This window comes from Drosophila ficusphila, unplaced genomic scaffold (assembly GCF_018152265.1).
Source record: "Drosophila ficusphila isolate 14025-0441.05 unplaced genomic scaffold, ASM1815226v1 contig_414, whole genome shotgun sequence".
NCBI classification, from domain to species: domain Eukaryota; kingdom Metazoa; phylum Arthropoda; class Insecta; order Diptera; family Drosophilidae; genus Drosophila; species Drosophila ficusphila.
Window position 1 is genome coordinate 12,297,673 of NW_025064328.1, and position 24,601 is coordinate 12,322,273.

Here is a 24,601-nt window from a genome sequence, read left to right on the forward strand (position 1 = left end):
ATGCCTCGCATTCAGGATAAAACTATGGTCGTAACGGCGGGTATTCGGGATCAGCAGCGCATTGAAGATCTCTATGAGGCCAAGAATACGTGGCATTTTGGAGAGAAGGACACCCCGCCACTGGATACCCTGTTCACCAGGAACCAGGCCCAAAGGCTGTTGGTCTACAACAAACAGGAGTTTCACATTGTGTTGGCATACGCTGAGTTTGCCATCCATCCAAATATTCCGGTGCTTTCCAATGAGCTGTGGCTGCATTGGCTCAATGCCCGTTTTTGGTAGGATACATAAGAAATATTATTTAATTGGAATGTGCTTTACTTTATATATTTTTCTCTACCTAAAGCATAGAACATACCATCACGTTGCTCAACTCAATATTCTTCAACTTCTTCATCTGCAAAACAGCACAACCTGATGCTCTTAGATTAACTATATTTGAAGTCTTTTACAACGAGCACAAAGTCAACTATGTGCTAGTGGTTAGGCCCCCGGATGCTTTACCGGGCCAATATGATGCCATTGAAAAATTTGGTAAGGCCTATTACCCCAAATACTCAAAAGTTTCCGAGCAGAAATATCTTCCTGCGGTCATCATAATCCAAAGAAAGGATGTAATGCCTGTACTCTCTTTCCGAAAAGCATTGTAAGTTTGAAACTAGTGAACTGGTCACAGTTGTTTCCTTTATTTGTTATTTAAGGCCCGAGGATAATGACGACATTGTCGAGATGATAGATTCCGAGGATCCTGAGCTGCGAAGAAAGCATGGTGACTTTTATATAGCTGAGCATTTACTTGAGGCGGAAGGAACCAGTGATAATGATAAAATTATAATTGCTGAGGTGCGTCTGTTTATAATTTTTCCTTGAGCTTTTAATTCAGGATAAAGATTTATAGTTTGAAGAAGAGATTGCGGAAAATGTCAAGGGAGCTGGCTTAATGTGGCTATCGGAATCAATAGGTATTGAAAACCTGGTCAAAAACTTTCACTTGGAGCGTTTGGGCAATTTGGCGCGATATACACAGGGAGCTAAGCATGCCCGTGTACTACTTGAAGTTTTGTAAGATATACATTAAACTTAGTAACGTTAACTATTACCCTTTCATAATTTTATTTTTAAAGCTCTGTTGATCAAAAATCATACCGCGAGTTATACACTAAAACCCAAATGGACGAACTCTTTAGAACGCATGAAGAATCAATTACCAAAGACGGACAATATGAAGGAAAGGAAGTTCTCTTCAGCAAGTACAAATACATTTACGATGGTGAGCAAACTTGGTCATCCTATAATATAATACGAACTAGGAATAGAATTATAAATTTAATACTATTTTTTATTTTTAAGAACTACGCAAGGGAACCTACTACATGAAGGCGTATAGAGAGAAACTGGAAGTTGCTTTCGATTTGCCACCTGGCGAACATTCGCACAGTGAAAATCGATTGCAATTCTTGGGAAAGGCGTCCAATGGATTTCTGCTGAAAATGTTCCAATTGCATCCACTGGTTCGCTTTGAGTACACATACTTTTCCTTGTCAGCCATGTTCAGTGCCTTTCCGGATCACGATTACTGTGTCACTTTAGTGCCATCCACCGCAAACTCGAGTCCTTGCCAAAGGGAACTGCTGCGATTCTTTTTGGTAAGTGAAATATGGCTTAGAAATTCCTCTGGAATTTGAAATGATATATCCCAATTTGCAGCCGGTTGCCCATCGACCGAATAGCTCCGTGACGGAAAACGTCTTCGTGGCCCATCGAAGTACTTTGTTTGGGGAGCTGCGAGTTCAACGCTTTGAAAGGCAGGAGCTTGATGAAGTCAGAGCCCTGATAAGTCCGCCGTCCCGCGGAAGAAGCACCTTTGTCGACGGCCTCAAAGCTGATGATGAAAATACAGACGATTATGTTAAGGAGGTACTCACAACTTTTGAGCAGATCGTCGAGAGCATCCTTGAGAACCCCCTGACCGACCTGAGTTGCTTTACCATTCGATGTGGTCAATCCAAAAAGCACACCGACTGTCCCCTGGTGGGATTTTTGGTTCTCTGGTGGGTTTGAATACTTCAGTACTGTATATATTTTACCTAACTGTTATTACAGTCCATTTAAGGCTTATGACGATCTAAGCAAGGTATTCATGATGCCAAGGGATCAGTACTATTTGACCCACAATCGTGGGGAGATTGTCATGTTTCGGCTGCATCCCTTTTTCCAAATGTGGTGCACTTCGATTTTGCGCACGGCGGCTCTCTATGAAAACTTCAAGGAACTGTACTACGTACACTACTTCAATGTTGGTTGAACTTGGGCTTGGATAGTGTAATCGGAAGTAAAAACAATCTCCCCCTTTCTAGGGAACTTCACTTCCCAACGACTTGACGTACAACATGATGCCAGTGGAGCCGCGGCGCATGAAGAAGAACTTATTTAACTACAAATGCTTCGCTTACCACAGAAGGCTTTCCCAGGGTTATCGCGCCTCCAACTTGGACGTCTGCTCCACTCGTATGCGTCTCTTCTGCCATAATCTACAGCCCACCAAGCATTTGGGTGTGAAGCATTCCCTGCTCGTCGTGGGATTTTCGCAGGTCTGCCTCGCTTTCTTGCGGATCGTCATTTTCGGCTGGAACTCCAAAGAGTAAGATTGATCAACAGTAAATGTATTAGTATCTTTAATTCCATTTAAGGCGTTTGATTATTTTTTTGAAAATAAGAAGTTTTTTAAATTTTTGTACTTGTTCTTACCACTACAATAATATTTCACTGATTAGATATTTGTCTGATTTCAGATAATACTCTGAAAATACATTTAACTAGTTAAATACAAATTACAAATACAATACTTTGCGGTGAAAAATTATATGATATATTCTATAAAACCTATATAAAGCAAGGAAATAAAGAATTAATTTTCCCATAAATTCCTATTAGTTTGATAAACTACAAAAAGTACAACTGCCTGCCGATGGTGGACATTACCGTGTTGGTTGCCCATGGACTCGTGGAAGCGGCCTACGACTCTGAATTTTTGTGCAGCTTTTGCGGCGGAACCGGAAGAAACTGTTATGTGGACACCGGAAACCTAAATCCCTTTGTGAGGGATATGTCACAACGCATGGATCTAAGGCACTGGGTGCGATTTATCCCGGGAGTCCTTAAGAGCATAAATAGGTGAGTGATGATAGCATTTTATGTGATGATAGCATATTAATACATATGGTATTAATATTAATATATAATATTTTTAACGAATTTTCATTTTACTAAAAATTGTCAAAATTATATTTTTTCGTGTCTTCATTTCTGATCCTCCCGATAATGATTTCCACAGAAGAATTCGCATCGGGTAAATCGAATCTAAAACAAATTTCTTTTCAGGCAAGAAAAATTGATACATTTAGAGGACGGTTGTTCCCTTCACTACGAAAGGCTCGTCCTTTTAAGTTCTAGAAGACTTGGTTTTGAGGATAAGGAATTCCAGGGAAATTCGATGCCGTTGAACTACGTAACCAACAATCATCGCCTGGATAGGATAATTTTCTACCACAAGTTGACTGAGATGACCGAATCCGAGGAACCTTACAGCGTTATAGTCTATGGATATGGATTGGCAGTCTACGAGTGCCTTAACTTCCTGGTCACTCATGGGTGTAAGGCCCAGAATATCACTTATGTCCAGCCTCATGTACCAGTGGTTGTCGAGGAACAGGGAAATCCCGAAGTGGATGCAGGACTGGATCCTATCATCCTCGAAATGGTCGCCGATCTTGGGATCACGATTTACCTGTCGACCAACTTCAGTAGTTTCGTTTTCAGCCCAAGTAAAGACTACATCGAAAAGGTGGAGTTCATAGCGTTTCCCCGTAAAGAAAGGATTGTGTTGGCGTGCGATCTCTTTGTGAACTACAATCGGAGTTCAATGACTACGGAAATGGAAGTTGGTGAGGAAATAAAGAAAGCTCCATATAAAAACCACATTTCATATTTTCATTTATTTTTCCCTTCTTAAAGTTCTGGCCAAAGCAGGAATTGAGGTGATCGATAGGAAGATCGTAGTTAATTCACGTTATTGCACCAATGATCGTAATATATTCGCCGCTGGTAGTCATATAGTCATGCAGCCCAAGCCCAACTTCCAATACACATCAACTAGTCCGCAGGAATGTGGTGAAAAAGTAAGTAGCTCCTTAAGATGTATTTATAAAAAGGTTCCTAATAATTTGTTGCCTTAGTTGGCCAGCGAACTGAATATGATAAAGATTGTGATGCAGTCGAGGTTTTCGCGGCCATACATGTTCACAGGAATGCTGCCGATGGGCTATCAGATCATAAAGTTCATTCAGCCAAAGGCACTGCTTATTGGCCAACTTCCCGTAAATTATTCAGCGGTTATGACCACCTACGAAAATGGAGACTTCTGTCGTATTCGTCTGAACAAAAAGATGATTGTGATCGAGATTGTTTGCGTCACCAAAAAGGTTAGAACTTATTCATATTTTGTTAGTATATCTTTTGCAAATTTAATTTTTTTAATCGATTCTCTAGTCAAAGAGACTGTACTTTATGGAATACTTTTGTGGAAAGCACGCTACGCTTTTAAATGATTTGCACGGTCGCTATCAATCGGGTTGGATTTCAAACTTCTTGGATTTCTTTGAGCAACCTTGGACTGAACTTATCATGCACGATCGCTTCGAAGATTTGCAGTTGAAGAATCGCAGACTTCTGCTCTCCATGTTGCTGATGAACAATAAGGATGCAAATGTCGCCAGGGGAAGTTTGGAAGCCAATCAGAGGCAGAGACTTGAAGAGAATGTTATCGATTTTGTAAGAACCTATCGCAAAGATTTCACACACGAATTCGCTTTGCCAGAAGATTGGGGAGTCTTTAATCTGAATTAGTATAACCAAATGAATTCTTAATTTATAAAATAATAATATTGAATGAAGATATTTATTTAAGTGTGTATTGCATACAATGCTTAAAAATTAAACCAATTGCAAATTTTTACATTGCTCAACATATTAAGACTATTGTTAATCAAAAGCGAAAGCTTTCTTTTGGGATTAGCCTAAGTATTTAATTATTCGGTTCATTATGTTTTTAAGTTAGCTAGGTCGATTAGTATAACATTTAGTTCTTTAGCTTAGTTATTTATACTACAGGGGATGGATCTCTAGACTTGATCGGCTAAAGGGGAGAACAAGTGGGGTTTCGGCGCCGCATTTGATCACGATTTATGGACAGGGGACTGAGGCCACTGGGGAAGACGATGACATGGTGGTTGAGCTGGCCTCATATGCCCTGTAAGTACCTTCGTAACTCCTCCTCGGTGTCGAAGATCATGACCGGGAACGGTGATCCTGGCACGAATTCACCGGCCCACTTAACCTCGACTCGATAGTCGCCTGGTTCGGTTGGATCGTACTGAAAACAATTAATAATATTTCATTAAAGGGGATTGTAATAAAAGAACATATTAAAGGGTTACCTTGCAGAGTATGGTGCGATCTTTCTGACTTTCCCTCTGCATTTCCACGCGGAATGCTCCCTTGGGTCCTCGAACCCGAACTGTGAGTTGACCTGCTCCAGCGCCTCGGGTATCGCAAATAAAACGCGACTGGAAGGTGGCCAGCACGCCATGTTCGATTCCAGGTCCATAAACACGAACCTAAAAATAAAGGATACAAAATAGAAAAGTCAGTTTCTTTATTTTGTAACCTTTAAACATGTTTACCAAGAAGTTATTTTATAAAAGTGAAATAGATTGCCTAAGTTTATTAAATTAAAATATGCTTGTATATTAGTATCTGTATGTATTGAATGTATTTCATAACCCACCTTGCTGGCATCCGGTGCTCCGGCCACTTTCAGTGCAAAAGGCGATCCCGGAACATTCTGTCCTCCGTATTTGATGGTCAGCAGATGTCGACCTGGTTCCTGTGGCTTAATATTTAAGGTGAACGTGGCATCACCGTGATCGTACAGCTCACAGTAGGCCACTTTGCGAACACCAGCACAATGAGCAGTGAGTTCCCCGGGTCCAGCTCTCCTCGTGTCTATCCAGGACTTGATGTCCTTGCCCACAATTCCGTGACGAAGTCCCTCACCAGATGCAATCACCTTCGAGGCATCCATCGACGAACCAACGGCCACAGTAAGGGGACATCCCTTGACCAAACGGCCATTCCATTTCACGGAGAGATTCAGAGTGCCAGTTGTGGATTTCAGCGGAGTATACGAGGCCATCCAGATATTCTCGCTGGGTCGCGGTTGAGCCAAACTTACGGGCAGCGAAGTGTTGTCCTGGCTGGTGAGGATCACCTCTGGTCTGCCAGCCGGAGCATTCGAGGCGTCGATGGTGAAGTGGGCGGCTTCTCCAGCTTGAGCTGCCGCCAAACCACGACCCATCAGTTGAACCTTATCCGCAGCTTGTTGTCCGGTGACGAAGGCACTCCTCGGACACTGGGTGATGGTCAATCCGCTCCAGGTTAAGTCCAAGTCGTGCTCACCTGCAGCTAGATTCTCTCCCGTGATATTCAGACACATTTTGCCATCAACTAACTTATCCACAGGTATTTCAATGCCATCAATGCTGCAAACCAGCTTTCCAGGTCCAGCATTCTCCACATCGAAGATGATTCGAGCGGGGAGAATCAAGCGACCATCATGATCCACCAGGGTTCCCCAACCACCAACGGGTGTAACCTTATTGGACTCCACACAGCTGATGTGCCAGGGAGATCCCGGCAAACTTCCTCGATTCGGACAACTGGCTCTGATTTCGTATTTTCCCACAGACAAAATTGTGTAGGAGATGCGCCACTCATTGTTGCCCAAAGCCTTGATCTTGGGTTCTATCCTCTCGCCGTACTCATCCAATCGCTCAATCTGAACATTTGGAGCAATGGGACAGTAGACCACAAAGGATGCCTCCTTGTTCCGGTGACAAACCTCCAATCCGTGACCAGCTGCCCGAGCATCATTTCTCACTCCACTCGAAGAGGCAGTGAAATTCAGCGGTGAACTGGGAATCGTTTCTCCTCCGTACATCAGGGTCAATTTGTAATTTCCTGGTTGGGAGGGTACAAACTCCACATTGTAGACTCCCTCCGATTGTTCGCTAATCAAAACTGGCAAACTCTGATTGCTCGGCGAGATGGCAAAGGCCTCGAGTTCAGCGGTTCCGGCATTATCCGTTCGCACGGTGAAACTATTTGGACTGTGAAGAGCCAAAGGCTCCTTGGTGACTCCTTGGGTGGTTACTTTGCTGCTGTCGAAGGACTCGCAGGTGAAGGGACTGCCGGGCAGGGGCTTCGATTGGTGGAGAACCTCTGTGGATAATGGAAAGGATATGGATTAGTTTCGTTCTCTTTCAAGAGTCATTTCTAGACCACTTACCAATCACACACTGTCCCGGCTTGTTGATAGTAAACTCGGCCTGCAGATGACCATTCTTAGTCTGATAGCATCTCACCGGCAGAGCTTGTCCTCCTGGTCCCGAAACCACCACATCGAATTCCCTAGCTGGCCTTTTCACCGTATCGATGGCAAAGGAAGTGGTCTTTCCAACTCGACTTTGATACAACCCCAAACCACTGACGCTGATTTCCTTGCCAGCACTTGCGGGAAGAACATTGATCTCCAGGGGTTTCAGTGAAATGGGAACCTCATTGAACAGAATGCTGATCTTGTGGGGAGCCACTCGAGTTGGTTGGTAGACAATCTCGTACACTCCGGTCTTACTTGGGCCTCGAATCGTATGTGGCACTTCGGTGGCTCCACATCGCACCAAAGCGGATAGGTCTCCTTGACCAGCCTCGTTTAAGGACACTCCGATACTCGCAGGACGATGGCAGAAAGCCTCGCTCACTTCTGTGATCTTCACCAGAGTGGGATCAAAAACACACAGAGTGCGGGATCCGATGTGCTGACGGGTCTCACGATCTATGAAACGCAGGGTATAGTTTCCAGTCATGTGGGTCCTGAACTCCGCTGTTTGTCTGTTTATGGAGTAAGGCACCGATTTCTGATCTGGTGAGAAGATCTCAACGATCTGATCATCTGCTGGGAAGTCAATGGCTGCCAAGCTGCCAATCTGAATGTGTTGGGTGTGCTGTTGAATATCCACGCGGAAGGGACTTCCATCCACTGCCACCTCGTTGAATGTGATGTTCACGTAATGGGGTTCCGTGCTCTGGGGAACAAAGGTAACATCGTAGAGTCCTCGGGCACAGGCCACCACCTCAGCTTTTACGGTGCTGCTGTCCGTGGAAACCACTAGCTCCAGGGTTCCCTCACCAGCTCCTGCGGCATCCACACTGAAGGTCACCGGAACACCCAGGTTAGCCGGTCCGTACTGCTGCTCCAGACCACTGATGCTCACCCTGGAGACATCAAACACATTGCAGCTGAAGGGGGAACCATTGATGTGCTGATCATTGGCCGTGACACTGATCAGGTGACGACCCACTGTGGTGGGTCTAAACGAAGCCGAGTAACTGCCTCCATCGTGCTGACTCAATTGGCAATGCTCGTTATCCCCCGAAGGCGAGGTTACAAAGATCTGCGGTTCCACTCCCTCGAAACCCTCGAGTTCGAAGGTGTTGTCCATCTTGACGGCTGCCTGTTTCAGACATTCACCCATGGCCATGGCTCGGGGTAAACCCATCGAAGGTGAAGCCGCTGCAGCGGCAATGTGACAACTGAATGGCGAACCCGGCACCGGATGTCCATTGAATCGCACCGAAAGCGAATGGGTGGCCGCCTCCGTGGGCTTAAAGTTCACCTTAAACCGGGCATTACCCTCGGATTGAACGAAATTGGGTACATTTTTGCCATTGACGGCCACAATGATCTCCAGGTTGCCAGCTCCTGCTTGCGATGCGTTGATTCCGAAGCTCACGCTTTTGTTTACCACTCCAGCTCGAATGTCTGTCACAATGACCTTTTCAGCGGAGTAGGCTTTTAGCAGGAAGGGACTGCCCTCCACATGACCACCTCCAGGCAAACGAACCTCCACCGAGTGATCACCCACTTCCATGGGCTCAAACTTGACATTGTAGCCCAGAGTGGACGAACCCAGTGGATCGATCTTCACGGGAACACTTCTCCTCGCAGGTCCAAGCACCTCAACGGTTGGTTTTGTGTCCGATTCCACCACGAATTCGAATAGTCGACCCACGCTCACTTTGTCCATGGTTTCCGGGGATTGGATTCGAGCAGCGGCTGCCACTCGACAGGTGAATGGTGAACCAGGAACATCCTGGCTGTTGAATCGGAGTTCCACGGTGTGGCTCTCAGCCTCGCGGGGCGTGAAGCTGATGGCATAGGTGTGCTGACCCTGAGCCTGGGCTGAGGTGGGAACCCTACCTCCATTCACGGTCACCTCCAGGTTGCCCGGTCCCGCCTGGGAGGTCTCCACCAGGAAGGTGACCGCCTTGCCCACCGTTCCGCTGCTCACATTCTTCACCTTGATGGCGCTCACATCGTAGACCTATAAGAAACCATATATGTATGTATTACTATTAGCTGCATTTCTTATGAACGAAAATGCCGTGCACACAGAGTTGGTTTATCATAACTAAGTATCTAAACACAATTAATACTAACCGAAACATCAAAGATTTGTTTATCATTATTTTACCACAATGGTTTACCACAACACGTTACCAAATTTATCAGAGAGATAATTTATTTCAATAGAGTGTCATTTTCATAAACCTTCAAGGTACGATTTAAATTCTCCCAAAATGAACCATTAAAATTTTTTAAATATACAGTTTATAAATGATTAAAAAAATTCCAAACAAAGCAGCATCAATTTAGATCATTATTTTTTTTAGGTTTTATTGGATTATTTTGCCTTTTTCCAATCTTGTAGTTGGGTTAACAAAATTTTTAATTTTTTAATCCAGATTGGAAAATAATAACCATGGTAAGCTTTCCCCTGTACTCACCTTGGCTGCATACGGACTTCCGGCGGTGGGTAATCCGTTGACCGTAACATTAACCCGATGTTCGCCGACGACTCTGGGCACAAACTCCGCCTTGAAGACTCCATCGGCGGACTGATGAACTTGAGCTGGAACCGACTGGCCAGCAGGTCCTGATTTGGCCAGCATGTTGCATTTTTTTTTTTTTGTTTTTGTTTTCATTTCGTATTCGATTTTAGTATTGATTAATTATTTTGTGTTTGGTTTGATTTTGATTTTCGGTTGCGACGCGGCCGGAAACGAGTTTGAGATTGATTTCGTTTGTTTGTTTTGTTGAAATTCGATAATTGGGCAACGATTCGGTTGGGTCAGATGTGTGTTGGGTTAGTGTTTAGTTTTTTTAATCGCGGATGAAGCGAGAAAATTTGGAAAAATGTTCACTCGATTAGTAATTTGGAACGTTTTAATGTTGGGAAATTTGGGCTTTCTGATGGTTAGTTGTGTTGTTTGAGATTAGTTCGAGTCATTTACTTGGAGTGCGGTTAGTTTTGATTGATTATTGTATTGACTGTGCCAGAAACGGTTAGTAAACGGGAGTGTGGCAAGGGTCAGAGACAGTATAGAATAGATAATATGCGGGTAAAACCCAGCGGATCTGTACAAAATATACAGATCACTAAGAACGAGCCTGCTGAATATACAACCTATTTGCAGTTTGTTTTAAACCATTTTATTTTGTTTTGATTCGAGTAACTCTACACATTAATCAGTAAGAAACATATTAGTAAACAATCGGACATTAGTAAATACTTCATTTTGTTATTGTGTTGGCATAGGGTTTCCCGCAGTGGAAACTCTTTCTGGGGTTATTTTGTGGTTCGGACGGTTAGCGAGTATATATACACCTGGTGAATAGTATATATATATATATGTATAGGGGAGAGCACGGAGACTTCTCCCTCATTTAATAGTATAGGTAATATAAGTATATGCATATATTTATATATATAGTCTAGTACAAAAGATTTCGCCGTCCTGAAATATAATACAGATACAAAAGTGAGCAACATTATTACAAATAGGACATATAATTACAAACAAAGGACAGACACAATCACAAATGCACACAGAACACACAAGTTTAAGCTCGAACTACATGAGTAATAGCAATTGAATGGTGTCTATGGGAACTCAGATTCCCAATCTGGGCCTTTGGCTTATTTGCTTGCATTCAACTACTTCTAAATGCCCAACACAAAAGCATCGAATCCGATCACTCAAGGAATAACAGTCGAACATTCCTAAGCTAAAAAGAAAAACTTTCGTTAATCAAAAAAAAAAAATGATAAAAAAATGCATTTAATTTCTATTTGTACTCGCGATCAATAAAAAAAAACAGAGCAATTTATTTCCTGAATTTTTCGATAACAATAAAACTAAATAATGTTAGAAATAATAAAACTGAGACAACAATTAAAGAAGTCAATTAAAAATGATCAATTTACAACACTATTTTTTCTATTTTTGTTTGAATAAAACATTTTATAAAATTCATATTTCAAGGGCTTGTTTAATTTCAAGATAAGTATTTAACTTTTTATTTCCTTTAAACTTAATATATATTTTTTTGCACCGTTCCTCAAGAAAAAAAAAACCTTTTAGCGGTTTCATTTTTCAAATATATCTATCCAAATAAAATAGTTTTACAGACTGCTGACATTCGTTAGCGGAGTTCGACTGTAGAAGCAGATGATAAATGTGCTACATAATTACACAGGCACACAAACTACTCGACTGGGCTGCGCATCTCATAAATCCACTCTCTAAGTGCAGCACCTTGTCTCTGGATTCCGTTGGAGACATTTACCACAAGTTGGGGCAGGTGGAGGGGCGGTGAGAAGTGAAGGAAGGGGGGTGGGGGGGTGTGGCATGCTTGGGAGTTTCCACAACGATTTCCGCTCATACAAGTCGTACAAGTCTCTTTGTGCGTGAGGTGTGAGAGTGGGTGTGATGCGGATACAGATACAGATACAGATACGAGTGGCAGATACGAGTTACAGATACAGGTACGGTTACTGCTACCAGATACGGATATGTATGCAAAATGGATCCAATCGAATAATACGCTTAGCAGACACAAACATTTAGCAAACGAGCAATTAAATTACGAGCCTTAGGACTAAAACCAATGCACAAGAACACAAAATTGGGTGGCAATGAGGGGGAAATTGGGGCATACGAGTATAGCCCCACACAAACTGATGACATTTGGTTAGCGGGGTTGGGGGAATGGGCCCAAGAACTGGCGTCCAACTGGAGCCCTACATACCTTCCACGTTCACCTCGATGTCCTCCAAACGGCCGCCGTTGTGATTGATTACAAAAGAATTGGTCTGGTGCACGGGTCCCGGTCCGCCCAAGGACACCTGCGGTCCTGCCACGCCCCCACTGATGCTCACCGTTATCGGACAGCCCGGCACGGGCATCTTGTTGAATGACACGTTGATCGTGTGCTCGCACGACTCCGTCGGCACAAATGAAACCGAGAACCTGCAATGCAGAGGGGAAACATTTGAGATTAAAGCCAATAATTTACAAGGACATATAGCTTAATACACGGAAAATTCCTGGCGAAACATTGTTTTGGTTTGAACTATACCCTATAGTTAAAGTCCTTCTATTATAACTATCTATTAAATAAAAAACTTTCAAAAATTCAACATCACCATTGTCAAAAACTTATACGGGAATATAAAGATCTTGTGTTGCTTATTTCCCAAATTATTTTCATTCGTATTGACTTTTATATTGATTAACCGATATTTACAGATTCAAAAGTATATAACTATTCATTATCAAAGGGTCCTTATCAGTTCCCAATAAAAACATTTGCAAATAGATAATCCGTTTAATTTGCATTTAAGTTTGAAAATTTAAACAAGAGAACAAGAAAGAGAGAACAAAATAATAATTCGACCACTACATTGCAAATAATTTTAAATAATAACATTATTATTTCCAAAAATGAATTATTTACAATTAAGGAATATTATTGTTGAGTCTGAACAATTTTTAACAATTATATCAACCAAAGCCAAGATCAATACGAAAACTGCTCTCTAAAAATAGAATACATTTAATTGTTTGCAAATTTCAGAATTTTGTAACAATTATAATGGTTTGAGCATTTACTAAATTATATTTAAATACATATACAATTACTCACCTTGCACTGCCCTGCGGATGCACCTGGGTGGGAATGTTCTGTCCCTTGGCGGAGATGGTGATCTCGAGGTTGCCCTCGCCGGCATCGCCCGCATCGACGGTGAACTGCACCGGACGACCCATCGTGCCCCGCGAGACACTGCCCACCACCACCTTGCTGGCGTCGTACGACTTGGCCAGGAAGGGGGTTCCCTGGACGGCGAACCCGTTGTACTCCACATTGATCGAATGGCCGCCAACGGTGGTGGGCGTGAACTCGGCGGTGAAGCCAGCGTGGATATCTCCAGTCACCCGGACGGGCAACTCGCCCTGGGGACCGCGCACACTGACAGCCAACTCGGCGGCTCCTCCGCCGCTCACGGTGATGTGAAACGAGGAGGGCCTGTTGACGGGGATCAACTCCAGATTGGAGAGATTCAGGAGCACCCGCGAGGTATCCGCCACGGCGCAAACAAACGGACATCCTCGCACCGTTTCGCCGTTGAACTTAATGTCAATCAGATGGGATTTGGCCTGTTCCGGTGTAAAGGACACCAAACATCGACCACCGCCGACGACCTGGACATGATTGGGCACCTCGCCCTCATTGATGGATATCTCCAGTTGTCCCTCGCCGGCGGCGCTGGCGTCCACACGGAATTGACACGGCTGCCCGACAACGCCGCCGTTCACCTCCGTCACCTGGATCAAACTGGAGTCGTAGACCTTGGCGATCAGCGGACCGCCAGCGATCTTCGTGCCGTTAATGGACGCATCGATCACATGGGTGCCCACTTCGGTGGGCACGAACTCGATGCGAGCAGCACCATTTGCCGCCTCGTGGGTGACTCTGGCATTCAGTTTCGACTTGCTGGGCGTCAAAACCGTGGCCACGCACTCGCCCTTACTCAGGGATTGTCCAGGAGGCGGCAGTATCTCAAAAACCGCCGGCGTATTGGCGGGAACCAGGCGAGTGGACTCGCCCAGAGCGGTCAGACCGGGTGAGGACATGATCTCAGCGTGCCACGGTGAACCTGGAAAACGAGAAAACAAATCAATTAGATTCATAGTTAAAAAAAAAAAACCAGCTAAGACCCAGGAAATTGTCAACTTAAATAGCTCGCTTTGCAATTGAGAAACAAACTATGATATTTGACCCACAAAGGCATTCCACACACCTGCAGTTCAGGTAATTGAAACGATGGAAACTGTATATGCAACCCCAGAGGGTGGTTAGGAAAGTTTAAGTACAGCAATCTGACATGCTCCACATTCAAGCATTTTGCCATCATCATTAAGTCGAATCATATCAAAGGTAAATGTGCGAAATCTGACTTAAGCTGTTCTGCTTTGCTCTACATTTCGAGAGATTAAAATGTGAGCGCATCTGACTATCGCTTTGGTATTTATGAGTACGACATAAATTGACAATGGAGATATGCCAGAAATGGCAGCAAAATAAATCGCTTCAAAATTGTCAACTTAAAGTCAGTGACCGAGAACTAAATGGTAATTTTTAACCCACAAAATCACAATTGCAGCTGCAGCTGGTGTAATTGATATGATTAAAACAAAGATACTTCACAGGTGGTGGATAATCGACATTATCGGGTACTTTATATATTGTAAGGATTATAATCTTTCCATTTAAGTTTATTGTAACGTTAATATTATTAATCTTAAAACCTGAAAACCAGCAAAAAATATTATCATTGGAATCGAAGTATTTTCATATCTATCTTAATATTTTCGGAAAAAAAAGCATCTATGTTTTCGTAATGTTCCCCATTAGTAGTTTTAACATTAATTAAAATCACATTTTTGTAAGGAAAAACTCTTGTGATTTATCATAGGGAAAACCTATTAGATCGCAGAATGTGAACTTTCGGAGCAACCCTCGCATTCTTGAGCTGGCAAGGTTTCCGCTGCGACTTTGCATTGTTTTCCGCTGCCTCCCATTGTAATTGTCGCAATCTCAATCTGTGCCGCCTGGTTGCCGGTTGCTACAAGTGCGTATCTCTAGCTATTTCTGTATCTGAATCTCTAGAGCCGAGTATCTTGTGACTGCCTGAGCTTCGACTTTCATCTGTGTGTGTGTGTGCAGTATCTGTGGGGCAGCCTACATTTCGGGTGGAGCGACAAGAGACACATAATTCGACAGAGAGCTAGTTCGGGAATGTTTCGAAACAAGCCAGAAAACATCATTAAAACGCTCCGAGGAACCGAAATCGAAATCGAGTGGCTCAAAGCGATGCGGCTGCCAATTTGCGATGGCGGAGCAGATTGGAAATTGCTTCGTTAAACGCTCGATTATTTGTTGGCACTCGCATCTCACTTCTCACAACTCAAAGCGTTTTTATTGGACACGGTTGGGTTTGGCGTCTTATATTTTTTTTCTCCAGCCGTTTGCCTGGCGCTCAAATTTACTTTTGTTTGCAACTTTCTATGCATTTCTCTTTTTGCAATTGTTGCACTTTTCCTTTTAGCGCTCGTCGTTTGCCGTCGCTGCTGTGTTGCTGTTTTATGGCTTTCCATGAAAATTGCTGAAACGGTCGGTCAGTCCGTCGTCTAGTTCGATGGAAAAAAATCGAGCTGTGGCTCTGTCATAGTTTATAACTTGCGCGACTCGTCTTTCCCTGGGAAACTCCAACTACTCCTCCATCGCCGAGCCCAAAAAAAAGAAGGAAAATAGTTTTTTCTTAGCCAACAGAGCTGTGAAAATTCGTCGTCTGTTTGCTCTTAGCACTTTGGCTTGAACAGCTTTCGTAACTGTTTCTGGTTGTTTGTTTTCGGAATTCTACAAATTGGGGCCATCATTAATCAGTTATCGCATTCTCATAACTCGGCTCCATGGCCAGCGGCTATGCAAAAAGTTACAGTTAGCCGACCGCAGCTCCAAAGAGTCTAACGCACCCAGTAAAAGTTGTTCGACTTCCCCTTAAAACAGCGTTGCAAGTTCTTAGTTGCAAGTTCTCAGCTGTAAGTCCCAGTTGCATGTGGCAAGAGCAACTGCACTTCGACCAACTGAAAAGCTGGCTTTTTGCCTTTTTTCTGGCCGGTTTCCCAGCCGGAGTGCTAATCGCAGCGCTGAGTTGTTGCCTCTCGGCTGGAGAACAAGTGCAGCTAGCATCTAACGTTGTTATTCAATCTGCATAGACATCTACTGTAGTCTTGCACTGGGAAAAAATCTACTAGACAATGTATGTTCGTTTAGTAATCTCTGTCTCATAATCTTGCTTTTCTAAAGCCACTGAACCATAAAATCATATTACGCAGCTTGTAAACAATGGACTTTACAAACAATACTCCATTCCATTTCACTCTGTTTTTGTTTTCTCAAGAAAGTTCTAATACAATTTTTTTCAGCTAACGTTGGCTTGACACTTTAAGACTTTCTCTTCTACAAGATAATAAATTAAGACTTGTAACTATTTAGCTATGTATTTATACAGAAGCCCTGACCTTAGATTAAAAGCAAGTTATTATAATTCTGTGAATACCTTTATATGGGACATATTAAAACCCAACTTTTGCCAAGTAAAATTGTTTATATTTTCTTTAAGAAATCTTTTTGATACTTTGTTTGAATAACAATAAACACTCTACAAGAAATGAAGTATTCTTTGGCACTAAAAAGCCTCGTATTTATTCAATTTGAGTTAGTGAACTCCACAAACAGAGCTTTCGCATATGAAGAACTTTTTTGTTTTGGTAACTGTGGCATAGTTTTTCGCTCAGTGCATCCACCTGAGTGTGTTTTGTTTGCCTGCGGTTACGTGACTGGCCGCAGAAGCCCGTTAGATGGCCCGCAGCTGTCGCAGAAGTCTAAATCTAAGTCTGATTCTGATGCCGAATCCCGATCCAAACCTGACCGTTAGCCCAAACTATTTTCCCGAATGTTTTGTAGGGGTGAAGGGGGAAGAATTACGTTTTTGTGGCTGGAGACTGCAAGCCGGTGCCGTTTGGGTTTGACAGTGCTAGATGGCCGGATTTATCTGGGAGCTGAAAACGCGGATGCTGGTGGACCACAATTCTTTTGTTGAATCAAATCACAATCGCTGGCGGCACGTTTGAACTTGAAAGAGGTGGAAAAATATATTTCGTGTAGCGATTATGTCAGCGAGTTGTAAATTATTTATTTATGTGTAAGCTTTTAGCGTCGAGTGCTGCAATCAGAATTTCAACAAGACGAACGATTAAGCGAAAAACGCTTATAAGAATTTGCGGAGCGTTGCACAAAAATGACATCGCGGCACGACCACGATTCGGCGCACGTTTTAATCGCGTTTTTACCACGGACCGGCGACACTTTAGTTTTATATTCGTTTTTAGTACGTTATGTGCTTAAGTATTTATAATCACTCGCGTTTGAACTCCGGCTCTCTGTGGTTGGGTTTGGGTCTGAAGTTCGGGGAGTTTGGGTATTTTTTTTTTGGGGGAGTCAGGGGGTTAAGGGGTTTGGGGGCTTGGGGGCGCGTCAGAAACCAGTTAATGTTGCTGGCTGCTTTTGCTGCCTTTTGCTGCTTTTCGACAATTTTCGTTATTAAATTATGCACACAGCTCAGAGACAGACAGCCAGGCAGTTTCACTTTGAGCGGCTGTGGCTCATAAAAATCCCAAAACAGCCGAACGCTGGAAGTGGGAATGTGTGCCAATATGCTGAGCGGAAATGGCCAAAAGCGACGGGTAAAAGCGGGCTAAAGGAGGCTAAAGCCGTCGAGAGGTGTGGCTCATTGTTAAACACGAAAAAAAAATACAAAAAAGAAACGTAACGGAGCCAAACGAAATCGAAATGTTTGCTCACGATGCTTAAACTTGAAGCATATATTTTCTCGTGTTTCGTGAGCTTAAATCGGGTGGAAAGCGGCCGACGTGGCCAAGAAATCGCAATCGGAGATCCGAGATCTGGAGATCTGGCGCATACCTGTCGCGCCCTTTTCGCATACCTGACTGACAACCTATCCCAACGGGTTTTTGGCTGCAGCAGGAGCGGATATTTTCCTTATTTTTATACCCTTGCAGAGCAAAAGGGTATTATAATTTCAGTCAGAAGTTTGCAACGCAGTGAAGGAGACACCTCAGACCCCATAAGGTATATATATTCTTGATCCGCATCACGAGCAGAATCGAAATATGTATGTACGTCTGTCCGTCTGTCCGTCTGTCCGTCTGTCCGTCTGTCCGTCTGTCCGTCTGTCCGTCTGTCCGTTTCCGCGCAAACTAGTCTCTCAGTTTTAAAGCTATCGTGCTGAAACTTTCCCAAAAGTTGTGTAGTTGTTGCACGCAGTATATAAGTCGGAACGGGCCGGATCGGCCGACTATATCGGATAGCTCCAATACAAGAGAATGAAATTAAAAATTCTCACTCTGTTGTTTTTGATCAGATCGACTTGAATTCTTCAAGATGGCGTTTTCTAACTGTTATTGAATTTCGGATTAAATTTGATCAAAATCGGATAACTCTATCATATAGCTGCCATAGGAGGGATCGAAAATTATATATAGAATTAATGGAAATAAATTGATAACATCGTTGTTTTTCATCAGACAAGTATGATTTTTGGAATATAGAGTGTTCTTACGACTCTTGAATTACGAGTTAAATTTGATCAAAATCGGACAACTATATCGTATAGCTCCCATATGATCTATAGTCAAAAATATGGAAAATGAATAGAAAAATCGTCTTAGCTTCGATGTTGTCTAGCCTTTATGCGTTTTGTTCGACAAATTTGATGACTGCAAGGGTATATAAGCTTCGGCTTGCCGAAGCTAGCTTCCTTTCTTGTTTTTCCTTTTTTCTACCTGGGCGAATAGCTTTGATTTCCGCCTCGGCCGAGAAATGTGTGTGTACACACACAAACACACAATGCCTGCAACACTGGCATGCAACAAGTGCGCCTTGAACCACATACAAGCTGCACCACCGCGTATCTGTATCTGTAGCTGTTGTATCTGCGCCTTTTGGCTTGGCCAAGAGTGCAAGTTGCAATTGCAAACCAAGATGGCCGCCCGCTTTGTCACTTTGTCTGCGGCTAATAAAAAATTGCATGCGCACTGCGGAGATAGTTTTCTTCGCATATTTATTGAATCGACCTGGCCAAAACACAGAGCCACCGCAAAGCTGCCACCGATCTGCACGCCGCCTGAGCTTCGGGTTTAAATAAATTCCAGCTTAAAGGTTCATTAAACTGGTTTTCGTTCGCACAGAAGACCCCGAATTGTTGTAGGAAGGGAGCCACAAAAACAGAGAGTGGAGGGGCGGATATTAGCATATTTCTTTGGCTTAGAAATCTCCGACACGGAATCTTTTCGATTCGCTTCACATTCCGGGGAGCCCAAAAACTAAGAATGAGCTCCGCGTTCTTTTGCCAGACAACTGTTATTTTGTTAACGCGTGGGGTTCTGGCTACTTGTTGTTTTTAACACACAATTCTTCACTTTTATCTGATTCCCCGCTAGCCACAATCACACAAACACAATGCGTTTTTCTTGCCAATTTTCCTGGCTTGCTGCGATGCCGCCGACGTGTCAGTTTCGTTTGGAGCGCGATCGTCGAATGCCAACGCGACTCTCGGCGGCAGCGCCTTTAGCTCAGAAACCCGTCGAGCAAGTAAAGCAGAGCGGAGAGAGCGAACTGAGAGCGTCAGAGCGTAAAACCAAGAGAGATCGCAGCAGGTGAGCGCAGGTGAGCAGGTGAGCGAGAGAGGTGGGAGCAGGGAGAGTCTGCGTGAGTGAGAGACTGAGAGAGCTACTCACATGCAGCGAATTCGCCGCACAGTGGCTAGAATTCTTTACAAACATCTCGAAAAAACAAAACACGAAGCCAAGCAGAGATAATCAAACTTTCTTGAACGATATAGAATGAAATATTGGTGTTTTTTTTTTAAAGTGTTTACGATCTAAGAAATAAGCTTCATTTTTTCCTTTTTTTAAAGAAGTGATAATTAATTATTTTATCAGTCAACATTTTATTAACTCCATAAATAGTTTCAAAGCAGTCAAAGTAACTTAACTAAGAAAACCATTGTAAAATGTTCTGAAGTTTAAAGTTTTTCCGTTTAAAACTTTTTAGGTATCGACCTGATAAAAAATTTTTAATAATAGCAGGTGAAAATAAAGAAATAATCATCATTTATCAAGAACAGGTGTCTGCATTTTTTTTAAATCTTCGTAAGAGCACAACAATAGAAAACCCAAACAGATAGCTATTTCTATCTAAGATCATGGCCAAAATATGTGGTCCAAAGTGAGATGCCTTTATAAGTAAGTTAGCAACTTAAACCCACCCACATGTCGGATACAAAGTGAACTCGAGACTCACCTGGAACTGTTTCGCCATTGAAGGTGATCTGCACCGTGTGCGTTCCATGTTCGTGGGGCGTGAAGCTGGCGATGAACCTCTGACCTCCCAGCGAGCGGACCGAGGAGGTGACACGCCCGCCGTTGACCAGGATCTCCAGATTACCGGATCCTGCCTTCGAGCCATCGATCTCGAACTCGACGGGTCTTCCGATAGAGCCATTCGGAATATCCTGCACCCGAATCGCCCTGGCACCAGTGGCATTGCTGTCTATGGGTCGAAATCTAGACAGGGAGCTGTATCCATAACCAGGAGCAGTTCCATGTCCGTTGCTCTCGGTTACCACATGTTCGCTGGACTCCTTTACGGTTTTCGTATATCCACCGGACTTGTCCGTGTAAGTATTGTTCGAATGTGACTTGACTGTAATGGCACTGGGTCTGCAAAGGAGTTTAGATGAACAGAAATGTTAGTTATGCAGTTTATAGTAGATGGAGTTTAATTTCATAAATACACCCAATACTCTTTTGTCAACTCATACGATTTCTAAACAGTTGACAAAGCACAAAGTTACGCAAATAAATTATTATTTGAAATAATATAAAATATAAAATTCTTGCTGTTTGGCCTATAAAGCATATTGCACTTTATTATAAAAAAATTTATTAAGGTTTTACATTTTAGCTTTGCTTGGCTGGTTAGTCTTTTAATAAGAAATCATATGAGTTAACCCAATAGCACAACATAAATACACAAGACAGTGTAAATTCAGAAGTAGATTAAATATTACATTTAGTTAAATACAATTAGCACCAGTTTGACAAGATGTAAATTAATAATTATTAACACAAATTTGACAAGCATCTTTTAAAAGATTTTGTACTTGTAGAACCACTCTGCTGTCTTAACTTTTGTTGACAATAATGATTTTTCTGGCTGTGTGGTTCTTTTTATTAATCATAATAAAGGTGTCTGCATATCAAAAGCGGACTATTTAAGCCCAGTTAAGATATCCTTAAAATTTTTAAAGGATTTGCTTAGACACCTTTTTAAAGTTATATAATTTGTATGGCAAGCTCTGTTAGTTGGTTTTCTAATTCTATGTTAGGTTATTACTTGTAGCGCTCCCCATCATCGGGGGAATCCCGGCGGTAGTCCGACTGCTGCTGCTGCTGCTGCTTGTGCAGAGCGAACTTGTTGTACTGGGTGTTCCGGTGCGTCTCGTGGTCCAAGTCCGGCCGGTTGTACTGCAGTTCCGTGTTCAGCTGCTTCTCGGTCATGTTCGCCAGCGATTCGAGCGAATTGTGCGAGAGCATGTGCTTCGTCTTGTTGATGACGTCCCAGCTGTCCCTTCTGGCGGTGGCCGGCTTCATCGAGGACACCCTCACATTGGAGGAGTGATCGATGCGCGGCTCCGGCGATCCAGTCCGGCGGAGTCGCTCCGCAGTTCCGTACAGCGAGGGACTGGCCCGCATGTTCGAGTCGGTCACGTAGTTCGATGTGGACTTGTACGTCGACGATTTCTCGACGGTTCGCGAGGTTTCGTAGCCATTCTGGGGAGGCAACAAAAATTATGATGAATTGGGGATTATATTATAAAAAATTACATTTAATAATGTTTCATATCTTTAAAATGTTGTTAAAAAATATTTAAATTTAAAAAAAATATTTATATTTAAATATTTAAAAAACCGTTAAATCAAAATTAAATTGCCTACTTTTAGACACTTTTTAAAACGTTTTTAATTCGGTATATATTAAAAAAGGTTTTAAAACAAATCCGGTTTTGTTTAAACAACAACATGAAATGTTATACAAAAAAAAAACGAATTAATCTAATATGAAATATATATTGCCACAAAATTAGTGACTTTTGAATATTGGTAACATGTCGTGAACTACGAGGAATTTTCGTTATTGACATTGATTCCAGAAAAACTTTAGTATGTTTACGTTTTTATGATTTTTATAATTACCTTGCTCACTGGACTGGTCAAAGGACTTCCCATCCTGTGGGTGGCCGTGGAAATATAGGCGCTATTGGGAGAATAACGTTGCACAGGTGAAACAGAGGCGTGTCTTGGACTGCTGGTGATGTTCCGCGTAGAGCTCTCGTATTGATTGGACGTCTTGATGGTCAACGGGCTGTGGGTGTGCATCTCGCTCGATCGGGTCTACAAAAAATACAGAAAGGATTACCAAGCATTCCACACAAGTATTAAACACAAAGCAGGCAAGAGTTAATCTTTGGTTTTCGGATAGTTCTCTTTTTGGTTGGGATAGCAAATCGAAATAGAAACAAACAAAAATTTAGTTACATTGAGTGTGGGACTAGGAATTGGACTAAGCGATCTGGTCAGAGTGCTGGTGGCCAACTGCTGGTGGCGCTGCTGCTGGTGGAAGCTGCTGCTGCTGCTGGTGGTGTTGCTGACATTGGTGGTGCTGGTCAGCTCACGTTCCTCGCGCGGTGGCGTCAACTTGGGCTTGGTCACTCCCCTTCGCTGGCTGTACAACTCGTTCTCCTTGTCATAATAGTAATCATTTTTCGAAGAGCTGCTGTTCGAAGCCTTCGAATCGCGTCTTCCGTTCAGAGTTTCCGTATAAAGATCGGCGGAGTTTAGATACTTCACCGTGGGTGAGCCACTGATTGGTGGTGCAGCTGGTGGTGGTGTGGCCTGGTTCTCCTGTCGAAGGTAGTTTTCAGTGTGTGTGTGTGTTTGGGGACCGGACCAAGGATGAAGGATGTGTGTGTGTGTGTTAGCCAAAACATTCAATTTTGATGGGTTTCGGGATTGGAAAGTAATAAACCCCATGCCGCATGCCATGTATTTTCTTCCCGATTTCTACTTACCTCACTTTCCCGTTTATAGTACCTTGAACTCGAACTGTGATAATCGGTTGTATCCAACTTGGGGGAATATTGTGGCGAATAGCTGTTGGTCCTTTCAGCCGTATTGTGTCTCGAAAGGGAGGAGTTGCGGTAGTCATTGTGCCGGGTATTCGTGGTGGATATAAAGTGCATCGAGGGACTTTCCGAGCGGTGTTTGCTGTCGTGCAGCGGACTGCTCCGTGTTTTTCCTGATCTTCCTTTGGTTCCAACACGCATGCTGAAATATAACTCATATTATTATTAAGTGTCCTTATTAAATTGGTAATACTACAACAAAGATATAGGTATTTAAAGCTTGAACAAGCAATAGAGTTTACTTAAGCAAAATTTGTATAATAATTTACTTTAAATGCTTTAAGTACCAAATAAATTAAATATTAACATGATTTAATTTATTTCTAAGAACTAAGTAGTTAGCCGAAGCTGATAATTTTCTTCTTAAAAAAAAAAAAAAAAAAAAATAAAACATATTCATACATAGGTACTTCATTTGTTTAAAAATAAAATTATTAAATTGTTGGAACTAAAATTCTGATATATTATTAGAGATTTTTATTCTTTACTAGTAAGTTTACTCACATGAAAGGCGATCCCTTGACATCGTAGCCATTGAAGTAGATGTACACCCGGTACTTTCCGTTCTGCCTGGGCATAAAGGTCACCCGGTACTTGTTCTCCACGATCTTCTCCACAGAGCAGACCAGCGAGTGCTTATCGTGGACGATGTCCACATGGAGTTCCCCGGAGACACCCACTCCACGGGCATCCACCTCGAAGGTGTGGGCCCTCAAGGGCATGGCTCCATCCAATCCATGAACGGAAACCCCGGAGGCATCGAAAACGGCACAGGTGAAGGGTCCTCCCTGGATGTGGCGACCCTGGTAGGTGATGGCTATCTCCCAAATGCCCGCCTCATCCGGCTTGAATATGGCACTGTGACCCTCGTCGATCTTCTTCAGCGGACAGTTGTGCGAAATGCCAGTGGGTGAGACCGCCGTGACCAGGATGTCCTCCGTTTTTCGGAGCCCCAGTGGCATTCACTAGAACCTCAACGAGGCTTCCCAAGGCACAGGGCGCCATTCCCGGAGGCGCCACCTGCAGCAAACGAGGCAGAGCACGGAAGAAGTGTCCGCCCAAACTGTCCTCGCCGATCTCGACCACAATCTCGTGCATTCCATAGCGCTCCGGAACAAAGACTCCCTCCCCGTGGGCATTCAGTCGCACCGGCTGCCCTGGCTGTCCGGACGGAGGAACCACGTGGCAGC

At 43.2% G+C, this 24,601-nt stretch overlaps 2 protein-coding genes across 4 annotated transcripts; one reads left to right on the forward strand and one right to left on the reverse strand.

Moving 5' to 3' along the window:
• Positions 1-5,014, forward strand: LOC108096503 (cilia- and flagella-associated protein 61). The gene is made up of 14 exons (XM_017198113.1): positions 1-278; positions 347-646; positions 702-843; positions 899-1,062; positions 1,125-1,270; positions 1,351-1,646; positions 1,708-2,051; positions 2,104-2,296; positions 2,358-2,641; positions 2,935-3,174; positions 3,382-3,944; positions 4,015-4,178; positions 4,236-4,481; positions 4,549-5,014. The coding sequence occupies exons 1-14, from the start codon at positions 1-3 to the stop codon at positions 4,903-4,905; spliced, it is 3,717 nt and encodes a 1,238-aa protein (XP_017053602.1). The 3' UTR covers positions 4,906-5,014.
• LOC108096661 (filamin-C) lies at positions 4,944-24,485 on the reverse strand. Of its 3 annotated transcripts, XM_017198427.2 has the most exons (13): positions 23,916-24,485; positions 23,298-23,553; positions 22,765-23,130; positions 22,423-22,620; positions 21,563-21,999; positions 20,468-20,886; positions 13,166-14,177; positions 12,269-12,489; positions 9,964-10,112; positions 7,406-9,500; positions 5,846-7,338; positions 5,496-5,675; positions 4,944-5,431 (listed from the first exon to the last, which is right to left on the reverse strand). In XM_017198427.2, the coding sequence occupies exons 1-13, from the start codon at positions 24,371-24,373 to the stop codon at positions 5,300-5,302; spliced, it is 7,416 nt and encodes a 2,471-aa protein (XP_017053916.2). In that variant the 5' UTR covers positions 24,374-24,485; the 3' UTR covers positions 4,944-5,299. The 3 variants fall into 3 exon arrangements, with proteins under 3 accessions (XP_017053916.2, XP_017053919.1, XP_017053918.1); XM_017198430.1 differs by lacking the exons at positions 20,468-20,886; positions 21,563-21,999; positions 22,423-22,620; ... (1 more) ...; positions 23,298-23,553; positions 23,916-24,485 and adding exons at positions 17,072-17,309; positions 19,622-19,687; XM_017198429.2 differs by lacking the exons at positions 20,468-20,886; positions 21,563-21,999; positions 22,423-22,620; ... (1 more) ...; positions 23,298-23,553; positions 23,916-24,485 and adding an exon at positions 17,072-18,203.
• Positions 24,486-24,601: the final 116 nt, after the last annotated feature.

What these genes read in the sequence shown, in the direction of transcription:
- LOC108096503 (XM_017198113.1), top strand. Translation starts at nt 1, where the DNA reads ATGCCTCGCATTCAGGATAAAACTATGGTCGTAACGGCGGGTATTCGG. An exon ending in CTCTCTTTCCGAAAAGCATT is followed by an intron (nt 647 to 701) that starts GTAAGTTTGAAA and finishes TTGTTATTTAAG; the next exon opens with GCCCGAGGATAATGACGACA. An exon ending in GTCCTTAAGAGCATAAATAG is followed by an intron (nt 3,175 to 3,381) that starts GTGAGTGATGAT and finishes ATTTCTTTTCAG; the next exon opens with GCAAGAAAAATTGATACATT.
- LOC108096661 (XM_017198427.2), bottom strand. Translation starts at nt 24,373, where the DNA reads ATGCCACTGGGGCTCCGAAAAACGGAGGACATCCTGGTCACGGCGGTC. An exon ending in GAGCACCGGATGCCAGCAAG is followed by an intron (nt 5,676 to 5,845) that starts GTGGGTTATGAA and finishes CTTTATTTTTAG; the next exon opens with GTTCGTGTTTATGGACCTGG. An exon ending in ATCGCACCATACTCTGCAAG is followed by an intron (nt 5,432 to 5,495) that starts GTAACCCTTTAA and finishes AATTGTTTTCAG; the next exon opens with TACGATCCAACCGAACCAGG.